Source organism: Antechinus flavipes, chromosome 5 (assembly GCF_016432865.1).
Source record: "Antechinus flavipes isolate AdamAnt ecotype Samford, QLD, Australia chromosome 5, AdamAnt_v2, whole genome shotgun sequence".
Classification (NCBI taxonomy): Eukaryota; Metazoa; Chordata; class Mammalia; order Dasyuromorphia; family Dasyuridae; genus Antechinus; species Antechinus flavipes.
The window spans coordinates 26,857,353-26,883,405 of record NC_067402.1 but is presented as its reverse complement, the minus strand read 5'-3'; the positions used below and the strand labels follow the sequence as shown (position 1 = coordinate 26,883,405).

General features: G+C 47.1%; 2 protein-coding genes across 5 annotated transcripts in view; one reads left to right on the top strand and one right to left on the bottom strand.

Moving 5' to 3' along the window:
- The window catches only part of RARB (retinoic acid receptor beta), a 708,755-nt gene extending 684,824 nt beyond the window's left edge, over positions 1 to 23,931 (top strand). For all 4 annotated transcript variants that reach the window (XM_052001175.1, XM_052001177.1, XM_052001179.1 and 1 more), the window contains 4 exons: positions 9,096 to 9,272; positions 17,148 to 17,352; positions 19,622 to 19,780; positions 22,453 to 23,931. In XM_052001175.1, coding sequence (XP_051857135.1) covers positions 9,096 to 9,272; positions 17,148 to 17,352; positions 19,622 to 19,780; positions 22,453 to 22,649 — 738 coding nt within the window. In that variant the 3' untranslated portion in view covers positions 22,650 to 23,931. The remainder of the gene's footprint in view (positions 1 to 9,095; positions 9,273 to 17,147; positions 17,353 to 19,621; positions 19,781 to 22,452) is intronic.
- Positions 23,932 to 23,976: 45 nt separating this feature from the next.
- The window catches only part of TOP2B (DNA topoisomerase II beta), an 84,171-nt gene continuing 82,094 nt past the window's right edge, over positions 23,977 to 26,053 (bottom strand). Inside the window, exons 35-36 of the mRNA XM_052001174.1 lie at positions 25,371 to 25,468; positions 23,977 to 24,462 (exon numbers count right to left, since the gene is read on the bottom strand). Of these exons, the coding sequence (XP_051857134.1) occupies positions 24,301 to 24,462; positions 25,371 to 25,468 (260 nt within the window). The 3' untranslated portion in view covers positions 23,977 to 24,300. The remainder of the gene's footprint in view (positions 24,463 to 25,370; positions 25,469 to 26,053) is intronic.

The following is a 26,053-nucleotide window of genomic DNA, read 5'->3' as shown; positions in this document are numbered from 1 at the left end:
CCTGCCTTCCACTGTTATCTAAGCCAGCCTCCTTCCATTCCTCAGCACAAAATTAATTCTATTCTCCTTTTCCCATTATCTCTACCTCTTCCTATTCCCCTCTCTGATTGGCCCTGCTTGATAATAAGTTGTTATTAAATGGAAAGGAAGGAAGGAAGGGAGGGAGGAAGAAAGGAACAAAGGAAGGAACAAGGGAAAGAAGAAAAAAAGAAGAAAGGAAGGAAAGAAAGGAGGAATGAAAGGAAGAAGGAATGAAGGAATGAGGGAAGGAAGAAAGTGAAGGAAGAAGAAAAAGAAAAGCAGAAAAAGAAAAAACAGAGGAAGGAAGGAAGAAAAATAAGAAAAAAAAGAGAAAGGGAAAAATGGAGAAGAAAAAAGAAGGAAAAGGAAGACCCGAATTCAAATCTAACCTCAGATACAAACGTCTTTGACCCTCTTCTATGCTGGTGTCAGTTTGTTGGAAGCTCTCTCTGTCAATAAATGTTAGGAATGATGTTTCATAAAGAACACTTCCCAAGCCACTGGCCCACCCATTGCTTAATCTCCATGCTCCTGACCCCCTCACTTGCTGTAGAAGCAGAGAGATGATGAGCACTTTTCTTGTCCAGGGAGTGCAGCAAGAAATGGGCCCACGTATGCACTTTTTAAAAAGATTGATTCAGTTGGAAGTGGACAAGAGCCCCCAGACAGACCTTTGGCCTTCTCCAACAGGAGGGAAATGAAGCCCTGGGACAGGACCCCCAAAGGTGGAGATCTTAAATTCCCTCCAGGCTCCGGGTCTCGATGGCAAGGGAGGAACCAGGCATTGAGTCCGTTATTGCTGAGGGACCCTGACAAATGCCTCCGAGCCCTGGCCATTCTGCCAGAGTTCTGGGCCGCATGGAGCATTGATGGAGAGAGCAGTCATGTCTCCGTCACCTCCCCAGGAGCGTGGAGGGAGGGCGGCCTTCCCCAGACTGCAGTTTTCGGAGGCTGACCCTGCTGTGGGGGTGAGGAGGCAGCCCTGTCTGCCTCTGACCCTGCTGACAGTGCTGACTCTTGCGGCCAGGTCCGGAGGGGCTTCTCTCCCAGATTTATCTTATCTACGTAGAGGTGTTTTTCTATTTTTATTTTTTTTTATTTTTTGATTAGGTGAAAGAGGCCATTCTCGGCCTCATTTCTTAACACAGCCTTAAGCACCGAATGGGTGTTGCCTCAGACAAACAGACCTGCTGAAGCCCTTTGCTTTAAAGCATCACGGCTCTCATTGCCTCCAGGGCCACTTCCTTCATCCAGCTGGATCTCTGGCCACCGGACCCAGAGGGCTCTGGAGGGGAAGGGGCAGCAGGTGACCTGGTGGATACTCCCCTTCGAGAAGGAAAACATGAATAATGGCCTCTCCGCACCCACAAATGAACTCTTCCCATCCTGGGCTCCGTCCGCATCTCCCCTGAGCTGACCCGGGAGAAAAGAATCAGAGGGTCCCAGAGCGCCTCTGACAGCGGCTCCCGGACGTGGCCGAGAGGAAGAAGCCAGCCTGCAGGGCCAGTCCGGCTGCCGGGAAGGGGCTCCGAGGGCCAGGAGCCGGGGATGGCAGGAAGGAGCACCGAGAGCCAGAGCCCGGGACGGCGGGAAGGAGCTCCGAGAGCCAGGAGCCCGGGAAGGCGGGAAGGGGCTCCGAGGGCCAGAGCCTGGGACGGCGGGAAGGAGCTCCGAGGGCCAGGAGCTGGGGATGGCGGGAAGGAGCTCCGAGGGCCAGGAGCTGGGGATGGCGGGAAGGAGCTCCGAGAGCCAGAGCCCGGGACGGCGGGAAGGAGCTCCGAGAGCCAGGAACCCGGGACGCCGGGAAGGGGCTCCGAGAGCCAGGAACCCGGGACGGCGGGAAGGGGCTCCGAGGGCCAGGAGCTGGGGATGGCGGGAAGGAGCTCCGAGGGCCAGGAGCCCGGGACGGCGGGAAGGGGCTCCGAGGGCCAGAGCCCGGGACAGCGGGAAGGAGCTCCGAGAGCCAGAGCCTGGGACCGCGGGAAGGGGCTCCGAGGGCCAGAGCCCGGGACGGCAGGAAGGAACTCCGAGAGCCAGAGCCGGGGATGGCAGGAAGGGGCTCCGAGAGCCAGGAACCCGGGACGGCGGGAAGGGGCTCCGAGAGCCAGGAACCCGGGACGGCGGGAAGGGGCTCCGAGGGCCAGGAGCCCGGGAAGGCGGGAAGGAGCTCCGAGAGCCAGGAGCCTGGGACGGCGGGAAGGGGCTCCGAGAGCCAGGAGCCTGGGACGGCGGGAAGGGGCTCCGAGGGCCAGGAGCCCGGGAAGGCGGGAAGGGGCTCCGAGGGCCAGGAGCCCGGGACGGCGGGAAGGGGCTCCGAGGGCCAGAGCCCGGGACGGCAGGAAGGAACTCCGAGAGCCAGAGCCGGGGATGGCAGGAAGGGGCTCCGAGAGCCAGGAACCCGGGACGGCGGGAAGGGGCTCCGAGAGCCAGGAACCCGGGACGGCGGGAAGGGGCTCCGAGGGCCAGGAGCCCGGGAAGGCGGGAAGGAGCTCCGAGAGCCAGGAGCCTGGGACGGCGGGAAGGGGCTCCGAGAGCCAGGAGCCTGGGACGGCGGGAAGGGGCTCCGAGGGCCAGGAGCCCGGGAAGGCGGGAAGGAGCTCCGAGAGCCAGGAGCCTGGGACGGCGGGAAGGAGCTCCGAGAGCCAGGAACCCGGGACGGCGGGAAGGAGCTCCGAGAGCCAGGAGCCTGGGACGGCGGGAAGGGGCTCCGAGAGCCATGGGGCGCTCGGGAGTCCTTGTAAATTAGATTTTAAAGACACGAGCGGCTCCAAGACTGCTTCTGGGCCTCTCTGACGACCTCGTTCCGAGAGGAATGTTCCTCAGGAAGGCGGCAGATTGCAGCCAAGGAAGGAAATGATGAAAGGAAGGGATCAATTTGTGCGGCAAAAACGGCCATTTAATTGGATTTCATGGCGTGGTCGGGCTTTTCTGCCGCTAAAGATGCCACCAGGGTGTAGTGGAGACACATGGCGCCATATGTGCGGCAGCAGGGCATTCTGGGAAGGGCGGTCCCGAAGCCCCGGAGCCCGCGCGGAAAGCCTCCTCCCTCCCCCGCCCTCCGAGCCAGCCCAGGGGAGCACTGAAGCCCCCTGCCCTCCCTTCCACCGGACTTTGCCCCGCTTCCGTCTCCCCCATCCCCTACCGCCATTGGCCGCCTTTGTTTTTTTTAGACTACCTCCTCCCATCCTTGCAGCCCCAGCTTCCCCATTCCCCTCCAGTGTTTTTGGCCTCCCGTTTCGCTCCCCAAGAATGATGCTAAAAAAAAGTTGGCTCTCTGTAGCGGTCCCGCCTTCACTGCCGCATCAGCGGGGGGAGAGCCTGCTCTCTGTGGCATTTGCAGATAAAATCCGCTTTCCCACCGCAGGCCTGCGGATCTGGCCGCCGTCTCATAAAACTCGGCGCGCTTTGGTGTTTTATGAACTGCCTCCCGCCTTCCGTTTGCATAATCGCGGGTGGATTTACATTCGGTGAGACGGCCGGGCATTCTTTTTCACGGAGGGTGCCTCGGGGCCCCCCCTCCCGCCGGCGCCGGAGCGTGATGAAGCGGCCCGGCCGGCGCTGATGAAGATTTCGTTCACACTCACTGCTTCCACACGATGCCCTTTTTTCCAGATGGATACCCTATTGTACGATGATTTCCTGCTTGGGGCTCCGTTCTCTGCGCCTCAAGACCGTGCCATCTTTCTATGAACTGGATAAACTGCCTATTAAATTTAATTACAGTCTGAATGGTCGCACATCTTGATCTTATTTCCCCCCTAGTGTACTGTATTTCACCAAGGTCCTTGAGGATGAAATAAAATAAATCAAAAGGATACACGCTCACTCCCCGAAAGGGATGTTTAAGAGGACAAACCAACGGCAGCCGTTTTAGAGTCACAATGGCAGGTGGGGCTTCCTCGGGCTCCCACTTTACACAAACTGGAGGCCTTGGATTTCCTCACTGGGCAGTTTGAAGGAAAAAAGAAAGGAAAATCAAATCCTGGTTTGAGGAGTCCCCGAGGTTGGCTTTTATTGGCAGAGGAAGGGCCGGTGTTAGTGATGTCACTCAGCACCAGGGAACTCACACGGTCCATCTCCAGCCTCCGTACTTTTGGAAAAAGCTGATCCTCCTCCCCCAAGCCAGGAACGCCCCCCCTCACCTCTCTATGAGACCCCTGCCTTAGAGGCCCGCTCAAGTGCCATCTTTCCCGCAAAGACTTTTTCATCGCTCTATTTGCCATTGCCTCCTCCCCCCTGCCCCTCGCCCCTCGCCAAATTAACTTTGTATGCATGTCCTATTCCTTGCCGAGGTCATTGCTCTTTATTGGAAGAATCCTATATCTAGGAGTGACCATCTAAATTTGGGGAGTTTGCTCTAAACATCTACCCCTCAGCAGCCATATCTGAAGAAGCAAAGAGAGTCTGCAAAATCCCACAATCTGATTTTCTGTTTCTAGGAAATAGTCACCTAATCCTTCTTTTGGCAGATAAGGGAACTGAGACCCAGAGAAAGGCAATGATTTTTCTGGAGTTGCACAGGCAGAAGGTGGAAAAGATGAGATTTGAACCCAGGTCTCTGACTCTATAAAATGGTCTTGCAATTCCTCCAGAATGCCCACCATGTTGATTCCACCTCCCTGCCTTTCCCATATCCAATAAAGTGTAAGCTCATGAGGGTAAGGAGATTAATTGTTTGGTTTTTTTGTCTCTATGTCCCTAATACCTGACAGCCTTCCAAGTATGCAATAGGTGCTTACTAAATACTTATTGAATGAAGAATCAAGTGCTCCTCTTTCCAGAGAAGCTGAATACCCAACCTTTGGAGGATGCAGGAGGTATTTTTTTCCCTGTGCCCAAGACAATCCTTTATTAGGGAGCTACAGCCATTGGGTGGTTTCTGAACAGTAACAAGATAAGATGACTCCAGATTAAGGTGAACAGCTGTCCGGCCTTTAGAAATCCAGTGACAAGTTGAGAAGAGTGGCTGGTCCGGGGAAGGAAAGAGTCCCCCATACAGAGGCGGTCTGTGTGGGGAGGGCAGAGGTGGAGAAAGGGGTTTAAAAGGCTTCTACCAGAAACTGCAAATTTTAGAAACAGACCAGCTTCCCTTTGAGCCGAAGTGTGAACGATGGTGCCCCAGGGCTTGGTTCTGAGGCTGTCTACAGCTGTCCCTCCTGGTGTCTCCTCACTGGCGCAGTCAGCATTTATGAAGCGCTGGCTGTGTTCCGGGCAGTGCGGGGTGGTGAGAAGCACCAAGGTCCAAGCTCTGCCTCCAAGCCCGGACTCTGCTTGGTCCAGGGATGTGTGGCCCCGGCAGGGATCTCGGTCTCCCTGTGCCGAGAGCACTGGGCGAGGGCAGCTCCTTGGTGGCAGATTCCCCCATACCAATGATATCTCCAGTCCACACAAAAAGACAATGTCCAGGAGGGCCGGAGCCGGAGACAGAGGCAAGGCCAGTTCTCAGGGATGAGGCAGGAAACAAGGGGGAGACTTAGCCAGCCGGGAGAGATGGGTAGGCCTCCCACGTGGGCTCTGTCTTCTGGCCCTCGACGAGCCATGGGCCGTTCTTTAGGCGAGTCGCTCCATCGGTCTTTGCCAGGCCCCGGTGGTGGCCTCGGCCTTGCCAGGAACATCACCCCCTTCAGTACCACCTCTTAGTTTTCGTCAAAGACTCAGGTCAAAGGCCACTTTCTGCGGGAAGCCTTTTGCCCCTAATACCTCTGAGAACACCTTCAGGCTCCTCCGGGGACATAATACTGAGCCCCATATTTATATGATGCCCCCTTGTTAGAAACGTGGGCTCTCCACAGCTCAGAGTGGTTGTTGTTTGCCTAACCGGGGACGACTGTATAGAGAAGGAGCTTAACGCGTGTGATCAGTGCAAAGACATCCTGATTCCAGTGTCATTTCCTTTTAATTACATTCATCAGTGATCTATTAAATGCCTGTTATATGTTAGGTAACGTCCCATGCACTGGGGATACAAAGACAGAAATTTAAAAAAAAAAAAAAAACCCTGCCCTCAATGAGGTTCCTTTCTGTGTGCAATAGGTTTACTCAGCAAAATGCAATATAAAATGTTATTTACACATATAGTTCTATTTCTTTATAAACATCTTTATATGTTATTTATAATAAATATATTATTATATACTTAATATGTATATTATTTATCACATAAGTATACATTTTATGTGATATACAATAACTTTTCTATATTAATATATCATAATTATATATTTCACATGATTTATTATAAATGTATAATAACATGGCATATATTGTATTTTCATTATACATTTATAATATAAACACATTTGCTTATATAACATTGTCTTATATGTGTTTTATATAAAGTATATTTTATAAATAAATGTTTTCTATAAAATATCTCATTCATATGACATCATGTTTATATCTTATATAGTATAATACACACTATAATTATACATAATATATTCACTATATGTTTGTGTTTGTAATATATTTGTTTGTGTAATTATTTTTATAAATGTTTCTATTTATTCACTATATATTGATAAATAATGTTTATATATAGAAAAGATTTCTTATTTTTGTCTATTATATTCTAGTGTGTAGTATATATTCTATACTATATATTACATATAGAACATTTCTATATTACATAAAATATGTGTAATTATGCAATTAACTATAACATCATGTTTCTATATGTAATTTAGAATATTGCATATATCAAATATTGAAAATGATAAGGAATATTGAATTTCTGTGTAATATAGCATATATTGCATATAGAAACAGGTTACATTTATATAATTGTAGAGACTACTTTTATAATTTTATTTGTAATCATTATATTTAGTATACATAATTTATATGATTTATAGATTTTTAAATAATGTACTATAGATATTGTCATATATGGATGTAATACATGAAAACTGCAGTCGGGGCCATCACTAGTCATCCTGATCTACGGCTAGCCCAGTGAGGATCCATATGGCCCTGGAGGGGAGAGTGAGGGGGGTGCCCTGGCCTGGTCCTCCCTCCCTTACGTCCAGCTCACTTGCATGTCACAGCATCACCTCCTTAATGTCATGGTCTTCCTCAAGAATGAAGAACAGCGCACAGTAACAACAACATAATATTATGTAATAAAATAAAATAATTCAGGAAAGTACAGACACACACACCATTGGGGCTGTAGGAAGTAAGCCAGGGGGGATCTGAACAGAGCTCAGGGCTTCTTGTTCTGCCCGAGGGGATATTGGGATTTAGGCCTCTTGCACCTAGAGTCATTATTCCATGAAGATTTAAGAGAAAAGCCCCAGCTCTTCCCTGGGAATCCTTCCCCTCTTCCAGACAACTGGGGCTCCGGAAGTGACTTTTGGATTTGAGACCCCCCCTCCCATGTTTCTCTGTTACATAAACTAGTGGGTGTAATTACATAATTAAAGGTAACATAAGATTCCTATGTGTAATATGGAATATGACATATGTCTAATATCGAAAATCATATAGAATACATTTTATAGCCAGAGGCTGATTACCTTCCTGCCCCCATTTGGGGCTTTTTTGGCAGACACTCAGCGGTGGGCCATTTCCTTCTCCTGCCATTTTACAGATGAGGAAACTGAGGCAGACGGGGTTGGGGGGCTTAGCCAGGGTCACGGCTAGAAGTGACAAGGCTGATTTTGAAGTCAGGAAGCTCTTCTTTCCGGGGGATGCTTATTGTGCAGCTAAAGCGGTCAGCGATCCCGATCTGGAGTCCGCGGGCCTCAGTTAAGCTGAGTGGGATTCATCGGGAGAGGCGGGGAACCTGTTCCCAGAGAAGTGGAAGATCATTAGACGGAAGGCTGTTACGGTCCAAGGGCAAGCCAACCAGGGTTTGTCAGGTCCTCCTGTGCCCATGTGCTAAGGGACGCCCGTGTCCCACGTGCTCATCGAAGAGCCCAGGCCCCAGAGGGTTGGCAGGAGACTCTGAGGTTGTGCAGTTCAACAGCCTCCGTTACAGGTGGGAAACTGAGGCACGGGGAGGAGGAGAAGGCCGAGGCTCATGGCCCTGGAGCGGGAGGGAAGCCGACTTTACAGATAGGGAAACTGAGGCACAGGGAGGAGGAGAAGGCCGAGGCTCATGGCCCTGGAGCCGGAGGGAAGCCGACTTTACAGATAGGGAAACTGAGGCACAGGGAGAGGAGAAGGCCGAGGCTCATGGACCTGGAGCGGGAGGGAAGCCGACTTTACAGATAGGGAAACTGAGGCACAGGGAGGAGGAGAAGGCCGAGGCTCATGGCCCTGGAGCCGGAGGGAAGCCGACTTTACAGATAGGGAAACTGAGGCACAGGGAGAGGAGAAGGCCGAGGCTCATGGCCCTGGAGCCGGAGGGAAGCCGACTTTACAGATAGGGAAACTGAGGCACGGGGAGGAGGAGAAGGTCGTGGCTCATGGCCCTGGAGCCGGAGGGAAGCCGACTTTACAGATAGGGAAACTGAGGCACGGGGAGGAGAAGGCTGTGGCTCATGGACCTGCAGCGGAGGGAAGCCGACTTTACAGATAGGGAAACTGAGGCACGGGGAGGAGGAGAAGGCCGAGGCTCATGGCCCTGGAGCGGGAGGGAAGCCGACTTTACAGATAGGGAAACTGAGGCACGGGGAGAGGAGAAGGCCGAGGCTCATGGACCTGGAGCCGGAGGGAAGCCGACTTTACAGATAGGGAAACTGAGGCACAGGGAGGAGGAGAAGGTCGTGGCTCATGGCCCTGGAGCCGGAGGGAAGCCGACTTTACAGATGGGGAACGCGAGGGCTGACCGGTAAAGGAGCTCCTCAGGTCACCTCCAAGGGATTCCAGCGGGGCTGAGGAAATGTGGCCCTCCCGGGCGGCTCTTGGGGAATGTCTCCGTGGAACAGTCCAGCTCTTTCCTTTGGCCTTCCAGAGGTTCTAGAGGAAGTGCTTTCTGGGGCCTGTGGAAGCGCCCCGGCTGCTGGCCCGGGTTTGGTTCCGTCCCTTTTGGCGGGGGAGGGGAGGGGGGGGTTATTTTCTTTGGCGGACGGAGCGCTGCCCCCCCGCCCGAGCCCGCGGCTGACGCCATTTGTTGTGTCTCCCGGCAGAATTCCAGCGCCGATCACCGCGTGCGCCTGGACCTGGGCCTCTGGGACAAGTTCAGCGAGCTGGCCACCAAGTGCATTATCAAGATCGTGGAGTTCGCTAAGAGGCTGCCCGGCTTCACGGGTCTGACCATCGCCGACCAGATCACCCTCCTGAAGGCCGCCTGCCTCGACATCTTGGTAGGTGCCTCTCGGGCCTTGCTCCCGGGGCGGGAGGGGCGCTCGGCCCGGGGACGGCCTCGCGGGGCTCCTGCTTCTGCCGGCCCCCAGGGCGCGTGCGCGGGCAGTGCTGGGAGCCCGCTGAAAGGGGGTCCCGAGGGATGGGGAAAAGCGATGAGAATGGGAGGCCAGAGTAGGCCGTGGAGTGGAGAGCTGGCCGAAACCGGCGCCGTTCCCCAGAACCTCAGGCCGCGGGGCACCTCCTGGCAAAGCAGGGACCTCTGAGGAGGATCTCCCCCCCCCCCCAGGGCCAGCTGGCCCGCTGCAGCCGCGCCTCGTTCCCTGTTGGGGCGCCCGGAGGCCCCGGCGCTGCCGCAGTGCTCCGCCCCTGGCTTTTCCCTCCCAGCCCCCGCTCGGGGACCTTAGCCTTGTGACATGGAGGCCTTTGGGAGCCCTTCCCGGAACCCAGTCAGTCTCTGAGAGAGTTATCCAGAGTTTTTAAACAAGTTCACAAACTTCTGGTTGCGGGAGTCCCTGTCCTGGCTCTGCCGAGTTCGGGGTGGGGGAAGCGGCGGGGCCCTGAGTCCCCAAGGGAGTCCCTCTGCTCCTCCCCCACCCGTGTCCCTACCCCCTCCTGCCTTTCCCCTTCCCCCCCCCCCCCGTGCCCTTCCCCGCTGTGCCCCTCCCCCCCTGCCCTTCCCCTTCCCCCTGTGCCCCTTCCCCTTCCCCCGTGCTCTTACCCCCTGTGTCCTTCCCCGCTGTGCCCCTCCCCCCCTGCCCTTCCCCCCGTGCCCTTCCCCGCTGTGCCCCTCCCCCCCTGCCCTTCCCCTTCCCCCCGTGCCCTTCCCCGCTGTGCCCCTCCCCCCCTGCCCTTCCCCCCGTGCCCTTCCCCGCTGTGCCCCTCCCCCCCTGCCCTTCCCCTTCCCCCCGTGCCCTTCCCCGCTGTGCCCCTCCCCCCCTGCCCTTCCCCCCGTGCCCTTCCCCGCTGTGCCCCTCCCCCCCTGCCCTTCCCCTTCCCCCCGTGCCCTTCCCCGCTGTGCCCCTCCCCCCCTGCCCTTCCCCTTCCCTCCTGTGCCCCTCTCCCCCTGCCCTTCCCCTTCCCCCCGTGCCCTTCCCCCCTGTGCCCTTCCCTGCTGTGCCCCTTCCCCCTGTGCCCCGGTCTGCTTTGCCCCGGAAGGTTTCCTCCCCCTGATCCTGGTGCTGTCTTACCATTGACCCCTTCCCCTTTCACCCAGCGAAGGCACAAGACTCACTTCCCCATTCATTCTGCATCGATGACATTTTGTTCAATCCTCTCAAGACTGGACCGTGAATAAGACAATAAACCGAGCCCAAAATCGGACGTTTGCTGATTTCCAAGGTGTAAAAAATTAACAATTAGCCGTTGAGGCAAGTTTGGCAGGTCCCAGTAAACCCCAGCTTCTGTGGTCGTTGGCAATGATTTTTAAATAGCGGGTCCTTTATTTCAGGGAGCATTTTAGGGTGACTGAAAGAGTTTTCTGGTTTCCCAGGAGCCTTCCAGGCTGTTCGCCTGCTGTTAAATCGGGGCCCACCTTGTTGATTTTGATTGCCCGGAAACGTGAGCTCTGTATTGAGTTGCCTTGGACAGTGGGGACTTTTGTCATCCCCTTGGTTTTTCCTGTGTGGACAGTCAGGCCGATCTATTCCATTATTGTCATTATTAATACTTAGAATACTAGTGATGATCATAGTTGACCGCCAGATCATGTTTCCCTCTTCCCCAAAATCCTTTCCCTTCTTTCTTTCATCTGATGTTCACAATGCTTCTCTAATATAAATGGTGCTGATTCCTCTCCCGGAAGCTCAGCAATGACTTGCCTACAGTCACACAGGCCATGACTGACTGAATCCAGGCCTTCTGATTTTAAATCCCGCCCTCCTGTGGCCCTCACAATCACCCCAAGGAGGGGTGCTTGGGGATCCTCAGGGCATGTCGTCAGTATGACTGCACGAGGGGATAGACTGTGAAGAAGAAAGTCTCTGGGAGGATGGCCTTAAGCTTCAGCCTGGGCTTCTCGGGTACCTGCATGTAGAACACGCTCGGTCAGGGCTGACTGACTGACAGACTGACTGGCTTCAGGTTCCCTTGCCCACCCACATCCCGTCCCACTGGGTTTCCAGCCCTTAGTGGCCAAGGAAGGAACTTTGGGCAGGCTTGTGGGGGCTGAGTTGAGGCTCCTGAGCAAGTGAGGGCACTTTTCTGCAGCCTGAGTTACTAAACACTCCCATCTTAGAAGAATTACAGGGGTACATAACCCTAATCAAAAGACAGAGCAGCTTTCCTAAAGCCCAGATTTGACTGTCACCTCCTCACTCTGTAAACCCCAATGGCTCCCTATCACCTCCAGAATAAAACGTCAATCCTTAAGTTTGGTCTTGGACCAGAGCCTGTTATTCCGGACACATTCCCTAATGTGTCTCTTATCTTCTCTCTGGCCCAGCCAAGCCAGTCTTCCTGGCCTTCCTCACACAACTTAGCTCTTCCATTTTCATCCTTTGGCTTGGCCGTTCTCCATGCCTGGTATGCACCCCTCCCACCTTCTTTCTTAGAACTCCTGGTTCCCTTCAGGGCTCAGTCCAAGTCCCGCCTTCTGCATGAGACACTTACCTGACACCTGCAGTGTTCCACCTCATTCCCACAATCTCTTGGGTTCTGAGACCCAGGAAGTCCAGCGATTGGCAGCAACTGGAACCTGCTAAATAAGAGGCGTGACGTCCCCAAGAAAAATCTAGGGAGAATGCTGAGTAAGTAGAGGTGGTCCGAAATGGCAGTGACGACTCAGTTCCCCGATGTAGGCCTTGGTGGCCATTCTAAGTCACTTTAATCACTTTCGAATTCTCTCAGCCTTTTCACTTCTCTAGGACTCCCCTTTTTCATCTGCAGGACGAGCTTCTGTTTTTCATCACAGATAAACTTTAAACCCCATCATTCATCCAAAATTGGACACTTTGGTAGACCAGCAAGCCCTCCACATCCATGCGTGTTAGACATCCATCTGTGTGACAGAGCTCTTGACTCATAACCCCGCGTCATCGTTTCTGAATGTCTCCCCTCGGACAGACGGACCAGGAGATCCAGAGCTCCATGGAATCAGCCAGGCTCCATCCCCGTGGCTCAGAAAACCAATCCCTTATGGTTAGGCTCTAGAGGGGAAAAGCCAGACTGTTTCCCCTCTCCCCCTCCCTCTTCCCCCATCCCAGTTGTAAATTCAGGCTGAGCCTGGGTCTTCCTTGCTGGAGAGAATCATGCGTAGCTTATAAAGCTCAGGAGTCCACGAGGCTTTCTGTTGCAACCAGGCGGCTGGGCAGTAACTAAACTTCAGATAGTACAGAAAAGGTTTGGGCAAATGACCCACTGGTCTTTGAGAAAACCCCTTGTTTCCCCAGTGCCTCGGATCTCAGGAAGCAAACTGTGTCAGAAAAAGACTCCCCTGCCTGAAAGGGGATCACTCAGCCCTGCTGTTAAACCTTCAGGTGAGGGAGACTCCCCACTTCCCCCCCCAAGGCAGCTCAACCTGAGGCAGTTCTGTCCAAGCCCAAACCCTGTAAATGGGTCAGATGGAATCCTTGCTGGGAGAAGGTAATTCCTGAATTATTAACACGAGATGGAGGAGCACCCAGCCGACTCCATCCAGTCACTGGTGAACAAGCAGACTATTGAACTTAGAGCGGAATGGCCTCTTCACCACCATTGAAGTCAGCTTCTCAGAGCATCATAGGGTTGTTTAGTTCTAGAGCTGGATGGGAGTTCCAAGACCAGATGAGGAAGCAGGCTGTGGAAGGCTGTATTTGCCCAAAATGGCCGAGGGAATTAAGTGTTAAAGGAAGGATTTGAACCGAGGTCTTCTGATACCAGAATCAGTGCTCTTTCCATCACACCACATTTCCTCCTGTGCTTCTACGCACTTTTTAGACAGATTCATAACACTGGACCGAGGAATTGGAAATGCATAGTAATTGCTAGACACAGACACGGAGTCCTGTGGGATAGCAGGGAGAACTTTGGGAATCATTCAGAGGTATCATTGTCACTTCTCGTTTGTCCCTTAGCCTGGACCCTTTATTTCATTCGTGGGATATTCCTAACGTGGAAACCCTGCCATTGATGCCCACCAGCAGCTCCTTGCAGAGTTGACTCCTCAGGACACGGGGCTGGAACCCCCCAGTCGGAGCGGCTGAACCCCAATCTTCTCGGCCTTCTATCAGCCGAGTTATTTCTCACTTGGGTGTCCAGATCAAAAAACTCCACAATCCCTGCTCGACACCTTTCCAAGGCAGTCTAGATTTTCTGGGCAGGTGACCCTCCACAAGGAATTTCATTTTTCTAATCCCTAGTCATTTGATGTGTAAGTGGGGAGCAACAAACTATTTAAAAAGGTTTTCACGAGGAGATTGTAAACTTTGAAGTATTACGGCAAATGGAACTCCAACCAGAATCTCAGCTCAGGATCCCTCCTATTGCAGACTTTGTGACTCCTGGATTTTAGCTTCCCACTCATGAGGAGTTTACATAATTTGAAGGGTCATTACTGGTTGGCTATTGCTGAAAGCCAAGATGGCCCTTTTATCTCGGAGAGGGATTGATGCTGGAGATCAATAGACCCTCTGTCAGAGGGACCCTCCTGTGGGATTAGGAACCCCTTGGGCGAGCCTGGGAGACTTCGGCTATTTTTAGCTAAGTCATGGGGCCCGCGTGTTGATGTTTCCAGATAAAATATCATTCTTTCAAACAAAGAGCATTTGAATCAAGATAGAAAATTGTGGGTCCGCCAGTGACATTTGACTGTGGTGTGACGGAAATCAAAAATTCAGTTTCTCTTGAGAAACAGAATTGTCTTGGGGCTGCTAAGAGTCTGCCGGCTGGGCTCTGAATTCATTTTTGTTTCTTCGGGAAACTTGTCTGCCTCCCCCCCATTCAAACAAGACTTGAAGTGTTCCTTTCTGTGGAAAACAGGAGAAAAGAGAAGACCTTCTAAAACCTCGTCCCCGTGCTGAGAAGGATCACCTTCAGAAGGACAAGGATATAATTTATAGGGGAAAATGGAACCAGAATCAAGGCTAGCAGTGTCAAGAGGGATTCTCTGCAGTTGCTGGATATACAAATGCACATGCTATACTTAGATGAAGGTACCCAGGATGGACCCTTTTAAAAGGACCTTAGAGCTATCCCAGGGCAGTGAAACGTGTGCACTGAGTAAGCATAGTCTCAAGCACTCCTGAAACCACACAGAGCGGATTGAGGGCCACCTACTAAGTTAATCTCTTGGGTTCCAAACTTGCCTTCGCATCTTACCTGAGGCAGTGGGAACCTGGACAAGTCAGTAAATGTATCTCAAGCTCAGTTTCCCTCCTCTGCAAAATGGAGGCCTTTTTTGCACATCTTAAAATGCTCTGCTCTGTGGATATTAACTTTGTGATCCTCTCACTTTCTCCAGTGAAGATGCAAACCTCACCCAACTGTCATGAGGACATTTTGTGAATCTTAAAGCCCTTGGCTAAATATCCGGGATTTTAAAGCAAGATAGAAGAATCTCTGCATGAGGGAGAAACAAGGTGCAAATCCTCTCTCTTGGTCTGATTGGGTAATGCTGGGGCAAACACTTAAGCTCTGTGAACCCCTATTTTGTCAAGTTTGAAAGGGGGAGAAATAACGCCTGTAGTGCTTCCTTTGAAGGATGGCCGTGAAGGGTATTTGCCAGGCTGTGATAGCCCTTTGGGAGCAATAGTCCTAACAACAACAATAATAACAACTAGCATTTACATAGCTCTTTACGGTTTGTACAGTAGTTTATAAATATTATATGATCCTCACAATTAGGTGGAAGCATGTGTACCCATTTCACAGATAAGGAAAGTGACTTAGCCAGAACCACATAGCTAGTAAATGTCCAAGGCAAAATTTGAACTCGGCTCTTCCAGGTCTAGCACTTTACCCACTGTCTCCCTTCTACGTGTGTGTGTGTATAATGTCTTCCCCATTTCAGGGCTCACACACACACACTCATCCAAGAGTGTCCACTGGACACTGGAACTGCCGTTCACATTCCCTCCGGTGGGCTGTCTCATCCTGGGGCTTTACTGACCGACGACCTTTTTGATGATCCCTCCACGCTTCCCATCCCACTCTTGCCCGTGCCACGGAAGGTCCTTCCAATGTGTTGGAACCTCCCCTTACTTCCTCTTGATGTGTAAGAATGTCAGGGGGGCCCCTGGGCTGTCCTTTGGCATTCTCACCCTCGTTACTTGGTCAGCCCATCCTTTTTCAAGTCAGACGATTCTTCGATGACAATTTTCCCTTTAGATCTTTGTAGTTTCTTGTGTTCTGTGTTATACACTATTCACGCTTATTATATGACTTTTCATTGCCCTTTAAATTAACCCTTTAAATTCTACAGTGTGCTCTGGATACAAGGATAGCAAATGTCACCAACTTTGTCCTGAAAAAACTGGATTTGCCTCTGCCTTTTTGTTGTGTGGAGCCAGATCCACAGATGAGTATGTTGCAAGGTGTCATGTGATGGAAGCATTGACCTTAGGTGAAGTACAATACTCTTAGAAACTAGAGATGGGAGAAATGCTTTCTTTTGGAAGAAAAGTCTCTAAAAGATCCTATCTTGGACGAGGATGGCATCCAAGTTGGGCCAGGAAGGAAGGAAGAGGCTTCAGGAGACGTAGATGTAGATGGGTCTTGCGCTCGTGTCATATTAATATCAGTTGGATGAATTGGGAACATTTAACCGGGAAGAAAAAAGACTGAGTGGGGTATTGGGGAAGGCAGAGTTGTCGTATGAAAGAGGGATTAGGCTTGTTGTTTTAGGTCCTGGAAGACGGTATCAGAAGCAGTGATTGGGTCTGAAAAGAAGACAATTTATACTTGATATTAGGGAAAACCATCTAAATCAGCTTGACTGATTTCCAACTTCCATGTCATTTGGGTAGAAGAACTAGAACATCTGAGGTCTTCTATGAGGAAGAATTCCTTCCCAAAGACCAGTTTGGCCTTCTCTTATTATCTTCCTATAGTGATTAATGGTTTGCAGTTCTTCTCTGGAAAACTGTTCATAGCCTTTGATTATTTGTTTGGGGGGATAATTTTTGGTATTATATATTTGCTAACTATCTAAATATTTTGGCTATCACCAGACTCTTCTCCAAAAAATCGGGTACAAGTTTATTTTTCCTCACTTAACTGCCCTGTTTTTTCTACATACATTAGTTCTGTTCACTCAAAAGCTATCTAATTTCATACTTTATATTCATTGGGTCTTTTATAACTGATTCTATCCCTTATTTCATTAAAGATTTATTTTCTGTACATAACTCTAAAAGGCATATGATCTGTTTCTCTACTTATTTTCATATGCTCTTTAATATCCATTTTGAATTTACAGTGGAGTGTGGTAGAAGATATTGGTCTAAGCCCTAATTTCTGTCGGATTGCTTTCCAATTTTCCCAGACATTCTCATAAAATAGGGAGTGTTTCTCTAAGTCAATTTATTTTTGGAGTTTATCGGATACTGGGTTATTAACCTTCATTATCTCTGATTCCTCCTTGTGTAATCTGTGTTATTGACGGACTTTTTTATTTTTTAACCTTATAGAGAAAAGGAAACGAACAAGCATTTATCAAGTACCTAGTCATGCCAGGCACTATGCTAAGAGCTCGGCAGATATCTATTTGACCAATACCAAATGGTTTTGATGATTGCTACTTTATAATATAGTGTGAGTTCCAGCTGCTCTTCCCCCTTCCCATTGTTTTCCTTGCTGTCCTAGATGTTTTGTTCCTACAAATGAATTATCATTTGCTCATATTCTATGAAATATCGCTCATAGTTTTCTTCCCAAAGTTTTAAATGTTGTTTTCCCCACAGATTCTTAGAATCTGCACAAGATACACACCTGAACAAGACACGATGACCTTTTCTGACGGCCTTACCCTAAACCGAACCCAGATGCACAATGCCGGCTTTGGACCTCTCACCGATCTGGTGTTCACCTTTGCCAATCAGCTCCTGCCTTTGGAAATGGATGACACGGAAACGGGCCTTCTTAGTGCCATCTGCTTAATCTGTGGAGGTACTGCTACGAGGATCTCCTGTCCTCCAGCTTGAATCAGGAAAAACGGATGCTCCTCCCCGGTTCTACAGCAGGCTTATTTTTCAGGAGATAAATAAGGCACAGGAAGAACCAAGAGCAATGCTTTATTTTTTGCCTGTTCTTAGGAGCTAAATGATTGCATTTAAGCTCTTTTTCCTCCTCCCGAAAGCTTCAAAAATACTATTTCATTGAGTACTAGTTTTAATTTTTTTCTTTTTCTTTTTTGTTTTGGGGGAGCTTTTTAAAAGTGGGATTATACTGTTTTTAAATTCTCCAGGGCCTTTATTGATGGCTTGGTGAATTTCTTATTAAGTTATACACAAGAATGTGTGCATTGGCTCACTGGTGCCCCAGCAGAGGGAGGAATCTTTCTTCCAGTGAGATTTAGCATCTCAAAGTAATTATATCACAAATGGTTAAACAAATAACCATGGCTTTAATGAAGGAGCTCTCTTCCTTAAAGCCTTCCCAGTGTTGGAGTCTCTTAATTCTGCAATGCCATCTTCTGGTCAATACAGGTAGTTCACTTAAACAGGTTAATCAAGGGAAGAAGGCAGATTCTCTGGTTTGACAGGATTCGGCTCCATGAAAAGACAAACTTTGTAACAATTAGAACGGTCCCAAAGCGAAATGGGCAGCCATGGGAGCTTGTGGGTTCCTCATCACCGGGATCTCCAAGCAGAGGCGGACTCACTGATTAAATGCTCTTTATCAGGTCCCTTCTAGCTCTGAGAGTCTATGATCTCTTATCCATTGGTCCAGTTGACACATTCATTGTAAATATAAAGTGACTGCACCATGTCTGACCTATATCGGATCGCTTGCTATCTTGGGGACGGGAGGAGGAGGGAGAGAGAAAAATGGGGGACATAGGTTTTGCAAAGGTGAATATTGAAAATGATCTTTAATGTATTTGAAAAAATAAAATACTATTAAGAGTTAAAAAACAAAGAAAAAGCGATTATACTCCAAAGTCAGAGGGGCCAAGTTTCTAGTAGCTTTTAAGCTGGACAGCCAAAGAAGGATGAGAGGGATGGAAAATGAGAATTGATTTATCAGGACTGCAGATGAAATCCTGCAAACAAGAGAAAAACGGCTGTTTTTTTTTTTTTTTCTTTTTCTTTTTTGTTTTGGGGGAGCTTTTTAAAAGTGGGATTATACTGTTTTTAAATTCTCCAGGGCCTTTATTGATGGCTTGGTGAATTTCTTATTAAGTTATACACAAGAATGTGTGCATTGGCTCACTGGTGCCCCAGCAGAGGGAGGAATCTTTCTTCCAGTGAGATTTAGCATCTCAAAGTAATTATATCACAAATGGTTAAACAAATAACCATGGCTTTAATGAAGGAGCTCTCTTCCTTAAAGCCTTCCCAGTGTTGGAGTCTCTTAATTCTGCAATGCCATCTTCTGGTCAATACAGGTAGTTCACTTAAACAGGTTAATCAAGGGAAGAAGGCAGATTCTCTGGTTTGACAGGATTCGGCTCCATGAAAAGACAAACTTTGTAACAATTAGAACGGTCCCAAAGCGAAATGGGCAGCCATGGGAGCTTGTGGGTTCCTCATCACCGGGATCTCCAAGCAGAGGCGGACTCACTGATTAAATGCTCTTTATCAGGTCCCTTCTAGCTCTGAGAGTCTATGATCTCTTATCCATTGGTCCAGTTGACACATTCATTGTAAATATAAAGTGACTGCACCATGTCTGACCTATATCGGATCGCTTGCTATCTTGGGGACGGGAGGAGGAGGGAGAGAGAAAAATGGGGGACATAGGTTTTGCAAAGGTGAATATTGAAAATGATCTTTAATGTATTTGAAAAAATAAAATACTATTAAGAGTTAAAAAACAAAGAAAAAGCGATTATACTCCAAAGTCAGAGGGGCCAAGTTTCTAGTAGCTTTTAAGCTGGACAGCCAAAGAAGGATGAGAGGGGTGGAAAATGAGAATTGATTTATCAGGACTGCAGATGAAATCCTGCAAACAAGAGAAAAACGGCTGTTTGTTTTTTTTTTTTCTTTTTTCTTTTTTAACTCTGCTAATGACTGCATCAAACAGACAGCTGACTTCAGGAAAATCACTTGGCCTGTTAGTGCTCTAGCCAGCTCTCTTACGCTGCAGAGGCGGCCATCTGCATTCGTAGGAGTGTCTTTAGTCCTTAATCAGTTCCCCTGATTAAGGAAATCGGGGAATCTTGGCCCACCCATCCTGGTCCCAATAAACGGTATATTTTCTTCCTGTTCTCTAGATCGTCAGGACTTAGAGGAACCAACAAAAGTGGACAAGCTACAAGAACCATTGCTGGAAGCACTGAAAATTTACATCAGAAAGAGGCGACCCAACAAGCCTCATATGTTTCCAAAGATCCTAATGAAAATCACAGATCTCCGTAGCATTAGTGCAAAAGGTATGTTGTTGCTGGCTGCCATGGTTTGGGGCAATAAATCAGGACAGCCACCTATGTAAACTCTAAAAAACTCTGAGTGTTATTGCAAAAAACCAGAACTCTTGGGTTCTCCAGGTTACACAGAGTCACAGCTGGGACTCAGAGAAACTCCAGAACCAGCATTTTGCCCTTCTTTGTAGTGTTCTTCCAGCACTGCCAGTTTCCTAGGGTTATGTGTAAAAAAGTGTGAAGTGTGAAGAAGAAAGATAAGTCGTAAAAGGGAGATGAAGAGGAGTGAGGATGCAGGTTCCTTGAGAACAAGACTACTTCTATATCTAAACCACCTAGAATAGGGCCTGAGGGCACACAGTAAGTATTTAATAAATGCTCGATGACTCAACAGAAGATAAAATAATGGAAAGATTGTTTTAAAATTTTACAAAGCTGGAGGCAGCTAGATGGCACAGCAGATAGAGCACTGGCCCTGGAGTCAGGAGGACCTGAGTTCAAAGTTCAGACATTTAAAATTTACTAGCTGTGTGACCCTGGGCAAGTCACTTAATGCCAGATGCCTAAACAAAAAACAAAAAACTTTACAAGTCTGATTGACACCACTTAACTGCAACAAAATATTGAGAACACTGAAATCTGGTGGAAAGTTTTTTTTAAATGACATTTTGAAAGGAAAAACAACTATTCTTGATATTCTGGAAGGAAGAAGTCTCACTGAAGTGCTTCCCTATAATTTTGTTAACTTTAATGATAGCTAATGTTATTTTTATAGCACTTTAACATTTGTAAAGCAATTTATATCTCATTTAATCTTTACAGAAACTCTGTAAAGTAGTTATTTGTCTCCATTTTACAGTTGGGGCCACTGAGGCAATCAGAGGTTAAGTGACAACTAGAAAGTGTCATCTGTTTTCTTTACTCAGAATCCACTAGATGGATTACATCCCTTGCTTTGTACACTTTTCTAGTTTTTCACACATTATTTCTGGAAATCCATATATGCTTGAAGCTGGAAAGGACTTTAGAGATCATAAGGACCACTGAAAGCCTAGAGAGGGGAAGAGATTTGCCCAAAGTCATGTAGATTGCATATGGCTGAACCAGTCTGGAACTGAATCTGCTACCAATGGCCCGGACAGATTCACTTCTGGACGCCTCGCTGAAGGCTAGAAAGGTCTTGTGCCTTGTGATTTTCAGTTCAGATCCAGCTGAACAATTACACACGTTCCTAGAGTCAAAGAGTGGGGACTTGGGTGAGGTGAAGGCAGACTTTTGGCATGTTTTTGTTCAGAGATATTCAGTAACACTCCCCAGCAGCCAATGATCATCATTTTCGTCTCACCATCACAGCTCCCTGCCTCCGAAGACTCGCTGAAACTTTGGAGCCTCCGTGCGAGTCGAGGAAGCTGCGAGCAGCTTTAGGGGGCCGTGGTCCCCCGGCTCACGCCAACCCCTAGGAGCCACTGCAGGCCCAGAGGGCTAGGACCAACTACCTTCTGGAACGGGATAGGGACAGCCTCCTCGGGCACCATCTTTTCAGTTCTGTGAATTGGAAACAAAGTTTCCCAGTGTCAGATGGAGAACAATTTGCATATACAGTTGACAACAAATCCTTCATGGGGAGGTTGCTCATAAAGGATATATCTCATCCATTATGAGCAAAGTAGTAGATAGATAAACATACAGATCATGATGAGTCCTCAGGAAGAATAATTCTGGCCAGGTGTTTTTACTGCAAAAATACTGTACTGATGGGGGACAGGGGGAAGAGTAGCTACTTTTCTACAGCCCTTACCATGGGGAACTATGGGACTCAGGCTCTTCTCCTTACTTTGTAATCTTGAGGAAAATCATAGCCTTGCCAGGGCTCAGTTTCATCTTCTGTTCAATGAAGGAGCTCTAAGATCTATGGAATCCAATTTAGAGATTCTCCAAGAAAATGAAGATCCAAACTGTCAGAATGCTCTAGTTTGCATCAGTTAATGTACATTTATGACCTATGTGGTTTTTCTCTCACAGCCGATTATTATATATTCCATTTGCTGACTTAATAAGAGAAACTTGGCTTTGGTCCATTCTCTTTTAATGCCTCTTTTTTCAGATGGCACTAAAAGTCCACAATAGACATTCACTCCTGAAGTACTTTGACTGCTGTTTTGAGCCCATCACCCTGAGTAGGATTTAGTCTGTCCTGGAGAGGCGTCCCATTTTTCTGAATTTGTGGTTCTTCATGCAGTTAAGGCCTAGCTTTTCTGTGAGTTTTTTATCAGAACCATTTTCTGTCTTGTTTTAGTTTCCAAGTTGAGAAGTTGAAGTTATAATAGTTGTTGCTTCTCTTTAAAGAAGGTACATTCAGTAATGGAAAAATTCTCCTCTAATATTAAAAAATGATTAACAATTAGCATCATTATCATAGAGAATAATCTGTGCTATAATGTTACTGTTTTTTTTTTTTTAATTTGTGGAAACTATTTGTGGCCTCATTTTTAAAGCTTCCAAAATGAATAGGCATCTGCTTGTTTACGTTTCTTAACCAGATTATTCACAGGCAGTATTGAGTACGAAGGAAGAGGTGTCCTTGTGAAGGAAGTCCCAAAGTCCCTTGTGTCAGTGTACCTAGAATAGAACAAATACAGCCATGTGGCCCCACCTCAGCAGATTTTTTTGCTTTCTTTTCAAAGGTGCAGAACGTGTGATTACCTTGAAAATGGAAATCCCTGGCTCGATGCCCCCTCTCATTCAGGAAATGCTGGAGAATTCTGAAGGACACGAACCTCTGACACCAAGTTCTAGTGGCAATACAGCAGAGCACAGTCCTAGCATCTCACCCAGCTCCGTGGAGAACAGTGGGGTCGGTCAGTCCCCACTGGTGCAATAAGACATTTTCCAGTCACTTCCGACATTCCCCACTACCTTCCCCCAGATTTAAAAAATCAAGAAAAAAATTTTTTTTTTTTTTACTGCTGCTTAGTTTTGGGACTGAAAAGATATATTAAAATCCAAGAAGGACCAAGAAGTTTTCATATGTACCAATATATAAATATATATATATATACGTATATATATATATATATACTCCTCACTGTTTGATTCCTAACTAGAAATACAGACTTTAAATGTTAAAAATCAGCCATTTCATGCAACCAGAAATTCGTTAAAAGCTTCTATTTTCTCTTCAAACACTCAAGATTTGCATGACAAGACCAATTCCACCTGATTGAAACCCTGGTTAGAGTTCCAAGGACTTTGTACATACGGATGTCTGGCTCTGCTCTTTCTCAACTGGATGTTTGGTGCTTTCCTTTTTGTCTTGCATATACCGACCCACTGAGACATCAAGGTCACGAAAAACAAGGCGATTGTCCAGTTAAGGAAAGTTAAGAGACATGGTCTCGCCTTTAGAGACCGCTCCAGACACAGTGTAAGACTGGAACATACACCCAGAGAAGGAAGATCAGAGAGATTCCAAGTGAGTTCGTATGGAAATGTGTCCTGGCTCTTTCTGATGCTCTCAAACTGCATCTTCGATTCCGTGTTGCCCCGTAACGAGTAGATGACCTCGCTGCACTAGCAGAAGAGATTTCTGTGTCAGCGTAACTGCCAGTTCAGTTTAATCCAATGTCATTTGTCCAACTGTTAATGTCACTTTAAAGGAGAAGCGGTTTATTACTTGTTTGATGACAGAACTACACAGTTTAAGGAGAAGAGTTACTACATTTTTACAGTAAGGACAGCCTACCAGGCAGAAACACTTTTCAGTGTTAGGATGTTTTTGTTTACCTGTTCACAAGCCATTAGGGAAATGTTATTGGACAGTGAGTAGGCTGGTCTACCACCTATATTTTGTAAGTCATGCCAGGTGTGGGGATTTTCCAAGCTCCTTGATGCTAAGGGGCCATCACGAATTCCCAAAGGCATGGGCGGAGAATCTGTCTCTTTTGACTGTGATAAGAGTGGTTAACAGATGAAAGGGTCAGTTTCTTAGGTCTCATTTAAGCACTAGTGGATTTTTTTTTCCTGATATTTTAGGAAGTCTGTGATGTACTTTCACTGGCTCTGTTTGTACATTGAGATTGTTTAACAATGCTTTCTATGTTCATATACTGTTTACCTTTTTCCATGGAGTCTCCTGGCAAAGAATAAAATATATTTATTTTAAAGGTGTGTGGGAGCTTGAGTTTGATTTTCATTAAAGAGGCAGATAACACAGTTCCATTTTTAATGTTTAAATTTCATTTCAAAAAGCAGGTCCTTAGTCTGCAACCATGACAATTAAAATGTGTGCTTAAGCACAGCAGCCTAGAACATTTCTACAAGCCAATCAGACAATACATGACATTTCAATGAGTAAAAAAGGGCATAAAACTGTATGTGTAAGAACAAAATGTTAAAAGGCCTACACACAATAATAAAAACCATCTATTACATCATCACAGTAAAATAAGCCAAATGTACAAAAGTCTGCGACAGAAAAGACAAAAAGACAACACAAGGTAGTCATTGAAAATGTTTGAGTGCTCTTTGGGCACTTAATTAAACATTGCAAAATCAACATCTTCGTCAGACTCTGCAAAATATTTTACTTCTTTTCTGGCACGGCCCGTCCGAGGAAGAGATGGTGGTTCAGGGGGAAAGTCTGCTTGGAAGATGTCTACGTCTGAATCCTGGTCAAATGAGGCCTTCTTGGATTTCTAAGAATTAAAAAGAAAAACGTTCTGAGTTCCACATTTTTTCCTCCTTCCATCTCTCCCTCCTCCTACCCAGGATGTAGTTTTTATTAAAAAGCAGAGAACTTTATGTTCCAGGAAAGAAACAAACTATGTGTTCCTCTGAAAGTAGCTGGAATCTAGCAATTCACCACTTCAATTCTCCTGTAGACACTAGCTAGAGATGGATGGGGAGGCAATGCCAGAAAGAATGAGGGTACAAAAGCATTTCCAGCTTCCCGTTATGGTGGCAAAAGATGACAGGATGATTGGGGGATGGGAGAATAAAGCTATAAAAGAAAACTCTCCTTCTTATAGCTGAGGGCTTTGGGGACTGGTGAGTATATGACCAGAAAAGTCACAACTCCTTTGGGTCTCAGGATCTTCATTTATAAGAGGAGGGGCGAGATCAAATGAAATTAGCCTTCTCTGGAAAGGAAATGGCAGAATCTTTGCCCAGAACACCCCATGAACAGCCCTGGCATGGTATGATTCCTAGGGTCATGAAGAGTCAGAACCCACTGAATATTAAGATATCCTTCAAGCTGTAGGTCTCTGACTTCAAAGAATAATCCACTACTATAATCAGAACCATATGGAATAGGACAGCACTTCTATTCCCTTATCTTCAACAATAATAAAATCTAAATTTGAAATGATCAAATTGCTTAATTCAGGGAAATACTTTACTCAATTAAAAGATGCTAAGAAACAAGAAATTCTCCTAAATCCATTGACAGGCAGTCTATTTAATCAACCACAGGCCATGATTAATAACTGAAATGCCAAGGGCAGCACCTTGATTTCAGGGAAATATATAGCCATAATTGCTTAATTCAACTACTTGATGGCAATCTTGAACAAAACTGTGCAATGATAAAGTTATCAATTACCTTGCCAGGTGTTGACTTGGATGTTTTCCTCCCGGGATTGTATTCACCTTCATTTTCAGAGCCAGATACTTTCCGCTTTTTTGCACCTCGGCCTTTACCTTAACAAAAAAATTAAAATTTTTCTAAGTGGTGATAATTATAAAGAATATAAAAGTGTTAATATTTGAATCTTCCTTTTTTCGTTCTTATTTAACAGAAAAATCTTTAACCTTTAGCTATGAAAATTACAAAGTTTATTTGGCTTTCTAAAAAGGTTTCTGTAGTTTTTGGAACATGAGAATGTACTGCCAAGGGACATTGTGGAAGACTATCCCTTAGGTCACTGGAATTAAATTTTAAATGCTTTATGATATGCCATATGCCACAGTATCCTAAATTATCACCGCTCCAATTTCAATCCTTTTGATCTCTATTCCCTGTATTATCACAGAGCTGTAAACATCTAAAATAACTCATGTATACTTTTCCTCTCATTTTGGGTAGAGTAGAGGGAAGGACTTTTTTTTTTAAACCAAGCCATGTCTAAATGAAGAATTATTCAACATACAACAGAGTGCAAACAAATAAATATTCGTAGCAAACTAAATCAAACTGGCCTTGTAGTTCACATCTAGCATTGTAAGTGGTAAGTCAATAACAAAGGCTGCTGATTTTTTTTTTTTTGAAACTCCTAACTATATTAA